The sequence below is a fragment of the Triticum aestivum genome, chromosome 1D (assembly GCF_018294505.1).
Source record: "Triticum aestivum cultivar Chinese Spring chromosome 1D, IWGSC CS RefSeq v2.1, whole genome shotgun sequence".
NCBI lineage: Eukaryota > Viridiplantae > Streptophyta > Magnoliopsida > Poales > Poaceae > Triticum > Triticum aestivum.
In genome coordinates, this window is record NC_057796.1 from 366,867,583 (window position 1) to 366,872,369 (window position 4,787).

General features: G+C 53.3%; 1 protein-coding gene across 1 annotated transcript; it reads right to left on the minus strand.

The window, feature by feature from the left end:
* Positions 1-1,907: 1,907 nt before the first annotated feature.
* Positions 1,908-3,098, minus strand: LOC100873098 (myb-related protein 308). The gene is made up of 2 exons (XM_044588001.1): positions 2,723-3,098; positions 1,908-2,630 (listed from the first exon to the last, which is right to left on the minus strand). The coding sequence occupies exons 1-2, from the start codon at positions 2,983-2,985 to the stop codon at positions 2,150-2,152; spliced, it is 744 nt and encodes a 247-aa protein (XP_044443936.1). The 5' UTR covers positions 2,986-3,098; the 3' UTR covers positions 1,908-2,149.
* Positions 3,099-4,787: the final 1,689 nt, after the last annotated feature.

Sequence of the window (4,787 nt, forward strand, 5' to 3'; positions counted from 1 at the left end):
CAAGGGTATGTAGATGCACTCCTTTCCCCTCGTTGCTAGTAGACTCCATAGATGCATCTTGGTGAGCGTAGGAAAATTTTAAATTATGCTACGATTCCCAACAGGGCAAGCGGCATTCGACGCATCCTTCGTCGAACTCGACGCGGAAATAGAGAAGGAGGAGGCCGGAGCGGAGCAGCCGGAGGCGTGGGAGCTGCAGTTGCCGCAAATGCCGCGGAGCCGAGCATGGAGATTGTCGACATCTTCGACGAGGAGTAGCTAGATCATCTACGTAATACGTAGGTTTTATCGTTTGCATGCTTTGTATGGATTTGAGATTCTAGTATGAGATGTCTGGATGCAGTTGTGTTAATTTAAGTAGTGTTCGATCACTGCGGTGTGTCTGTGGGCGTTTGAGAGATCATATTTGTCATATACGGCGGTGTTAAGTAGTGTTCGATCACTGCTCACGTTTCTGACCCTGACCACCTCTCTACGTCAAACGTGAGCAGCAGCAAAATCAGTTTTACTAACTTATTATACTCCCTTCGTTCCTAAATATTTGTCTTTTTAAATATTTCAACAAATAACTACTCCCTCCATTTTAAATTACTTGACTCATATTTATCTAGACACGAATGTATCTAGACACTAAATAACTATAGATACATCCGTATTTAAACAAATTCAAGTCAACTAACTTGAAACGGAGAGAGTACATACGGAGCAAAATGAATGAATCTACACTCTAAAATATGTCTATATACATCCATATGTGGTAGCTCATCTGAAGTCTTTAAAAAGTCAAATATTTAGATACGGAGGGAGTACATATGTAGTAGCAGGATATTTTGGTAGATTTGGCTTGTTAAGCTAGTAGGAGTAGAACATTGTGCACGTTTCCGGTCAGTAGCAGAGGGGTTTTCCAGTCAACCTACCTGATACAGCAACAGTCAAGAAGTTCTCAGAGTCAGCGAGTTAACAGCATGTACTCCTTTTTTTTTGATTAAACAGCAGCATGTACTCCTACCGTCCTATGTATGCCTAGACTCGGCGCGTCCAGCTCCGTCTCCACTGACTTGTTATTCGAAACGACGAAAAATTTCGCCTTTGACCCGATCACATTCTAGTGGCCGCCCATGATTGCAGCTCCTGTTCAGCTACGATGTCGAAGTGCGCTCGATTGTATATTCAGATGTACGTATGCAAAGGCCACCAGGGCTCGCATATTTGGCGCGCAAGCAAAGAATACCAGAACGGGAGGCCGGCGCTTCTTCTTCCCAGAAAACAAAACAAAAGAAGAAGAAGCGAGCGCCAGCAGCACTGCACCAAATCCGTCCACCAACTTCTGCTACCAGTTCAGGATCAGTGTTCCGATCTGCTGATGAGGGCTTTGTATCGGCGCAGGACAGTCTCCGCCTTTCCCGCTTTCTGGGCTGTAAAGCGCTTTTCCCTCGGTACCATGTAAGATTCGGCTACCAAACAGACAAGGCAGGCACACACAAATGCTTGCTTACTCGATCTCGTCTCATGCAGATTCTGGCCAGTCTAGTCAGCTTGTTTTGCTTTCAAGACCATCTCCTAGTAGTTCTTCGAAATGCTTCCATTTCACTTCTTTATAACCAATCCAAATGAAAGTTTAAGCATAAAATCTCTCACGGTCAGAAGAACCGCATTCCCCAAGGCACCAAACCTGAAAATAGAATAGCATAGTTTGGCCATACGAGTTTCTCCACTGCCTAACTCCCTGCCAACTGAAGAATTCGTGGAGTGCAAACACAGACAAGCCGAAATACCTACCAGAAAAACACACCACATGATTGCCCTGCGCAACATCCATCCACACGACCAAAACTGCACAGGAAAGGAACACCGGAATCTGATGCCCGAAACAATAATGTGCCCGCTACCTCACATCAGCTACTCCCTTTTTCCACAAAAAACACACACCAACCTTTGTCACATTATCCCCTCGTTTTTTTCACAGCACAGCAGCACCAACCAACGATACAAAATTAGGGACAGAGAGGACAAATATTCATGGTTGAAATATTATGAACAGATTAGATATTCTTTCACCGTTTTGTGAGACGGTGGTGCTGTGGAGGTGGAAAAATTCACCGTCTTACAAATTGCTGTGGAGCCTAGGGCCTAGCCGTCCTGTCTCGTCTCATATGTACTGGCCTTCCTCCAGCGGCCTGAAATATCTGAACCCGCCCCCCTGGGAGCCCGGGCTGTCGGCCTGACGGCAGCTGCACACCGCCCCGCCGCGGAGGCCGAGGTGGCGGCAGAGGCAGACCGGGTGCGAGGTCGGCGTGTCGGCAGCCGGCGGGCCCACTGACAGGTCGAGGTTCAGGTCGGGGCACCGCGGCTCCCCCGTGCTCGTCGCGCCGCTGCTGCCGTCGTCGGACGACGACTCCATGGGAGGCTGCTTCGTCGTCAGGGGGGCGAACATCGTGGGTGGCGCTGCCCTCGCTGGCACAGCTATGTGTGCCGGGCGGGACGCCGCGGCGCCGTCGACGGGCGTGAGCGGGCGGTGAGTATGGGGGTCCATGCCGCGGGAGAGGAGCTTGCGCTTGATGTGCGTGTTCCAGTAGTTCTTGATCTCGTTGTCCGTCCTGCCCGGCAGCTGCCCGGCGATCAGAGACCACCTTCACCAGCGAGCATTCCCGTTGTCAGCAAAGAAGTCATACTACTGTATCCGAAGGCACGTCGACGAGGCCGATGGGTAGTGGCGACTTACTTGTTGCCGAGGAGGCTGTGGAGGCGGATGATGAGCTCGTCCTCGTCGTCGGTGAAGTTGCCGCGCTTGAGGTCGGGCCGGAGGTAGTTCATCCAGCGGAGGCGGCAGCTCTTGCCGCACCGCAGCAGGCCGGCCGCCTTGGGCAGCGAGCGCCAGCAGCCCTCGCCGTTGACCCTGATGTAGGCGATCAGCCGCTGGTCCTCCTCCTTGGTCCACGCCCCCTTGTTGGTGTGCTCCTTCTCGCAGCACGGCGACCTCCCCATGCCGATCGACCTTCTACTAGAGCAGAGCAGTGCGGCAGCGAGCTCTCTCCTGGTGTTGGGGCGGGGAGAGCGGAGGCGGAGCGGTATATATGGCGGGGTGTGTGTGTTGGTTGCGCGCGCCCTTTTTCGCTGCCCGCATTGACTCGGCAGCATGTAGTGAGTTTGACGGGGGGCGAGGTGGGGTGGGGTGGGTTGGGTTGGGTGGTGGTTGCGGAAGGGAGGGAGGCGGTGCGGTTGCGGCGGTGGAGCCCGCGTGTTTTTTGTTCCCGCCCCTCCCGTACTTGGCACGTACCGCTACAGTTTTGAGTTTGGTAGGCAGAGTTGGCTGGGCATTTTTAATCACGAATCAACAGACGTCGCTGCAGGGTGCGGGTACAGTTGGAAGATGTTCGCCTTTATGAGTTAGCTAGGTTTAGTAGAAGTTGGTGCTCCGTAGAGTACTATTGTACTCCCTGTTAGACGGGTAGAAATACGGAACCCATTGACCAGCGAACAGTGGCATACATACACTCATATAGAGCTGGTACAGTACGACTCTACAGCACAACAAACACACCCGTAAATGCAAAAGAAATACAGTTTAGCAACACATCAGTCAGGTGATTCTCGGATTCGGCGTCAGTCGATTTTTGAATGAAGGAAGGACAAGGGAGGGCCTCCCCGGAGAGAAGGAAGAAGCTCGCCGTCATCACCCGAGTATCTATCTTAGGGTTCGGGGCGGGGGGCGACGGTGTGTGGGGATTTGCCGGAGAAAAAGCTCAGGGCAAGGGCCCTAGAGGGATGGCCGGGGCGGCGGAGGACCGGCGATGGGGAGTGGTTCCAGAGAAGGTGGGGAGGCGAGGCGGCACGGGAGCGCCACCGGCCGCGGGCGGCGGGGCCCGGCGGTTAGGCCGGTGGTGGCTGGCGTCGATAGGTTGAAGAAAGAGCATGGGCCATTGATTTCGCATTCAACGGTCCTCAAACGAAATTTTCAGCTGGCTGATTTCTAGCCGCACCCAAAAAAATACTACTAGAATGTCAATTCAAGCCAAGGCAAGAATCTTCCGAATTCCAGGTAGGTGGTTCTTGCAAAATTGTGGTACGTGCGTATGCAAGCTTTACGGGCAGTAGGTGCAGCACGACACCCTAGAGGAGGAAATCGTCTAGAAGGTGGCAATAATTTAGGACTTGGGTTAGGTGACGTGCATCTGGTATTCTGGTTAGTACGAGTTTAGGTCGAGTTTGGTAGCAGCCCAGCCCAGCCCAGCCTCGGTGGGCTGCTAGCTCGGATCGGATAAAGAATCCGGTAAAGGTGCCCGCCCCCCGGGTCAAAGCTAACGTGCCAAGCTTCCCTTTTCGTTGGGAACCGCTTTTGGTAGTATCGGGTCGGGTCCTTCGGGTCCCCCGTCCCCGGGGCCCGGCCGTGCATGGAGCAGACCTTCGTGCCGACCTGTTCGTTGTGCACGAGAAAAATGGCACGCCGTGTTCAAGTGAACTCGTCCGAGTGTACCCGGTCAGCGACAGTGAGCTAGTGCTAGTGATGCGGATCGGCAGGAATCGGTCGTGTCCCGTGCCGAAAAGGGAGTCAAGTTGGAGGGAGGCTCCACCACAGTCCGCACCGCGTGTTTTTCTTGCAGGCGCAGGCTAGCTGAGATATCATGGGCGAGATCTCGGAAGGGGCAGGGTACGAGTAGTAGAGTAGATGGACTGAATCCGACCGGGGCGAAAAGGATCGGCGTAAAGCGGTTCAGCGGTTGGGATCCCGGCACGAGGAGAGGGTTGCAGACGAAAAAAGTCTATTTTAAACCCTGAACTCGTAGACG

Excerpts from the sequence above, each read along its gene's own strand:
- LOC100873098 (XM_044588001.1), bottom strand. The coding sequence starts at position 2,985 with ATGGGGAGGTCGCCGTGCTGCGAGAAGGAGCACACCAACAAGGGGGCG. Across the intron at positions 2,631-2,722 it reads CACAGCCTCCTCGGCAACAA|GTGGTCTCTGATCGCCGGGC; the intron begins GTAAGTCGCCAC and ends TCGCTGGTGAAG.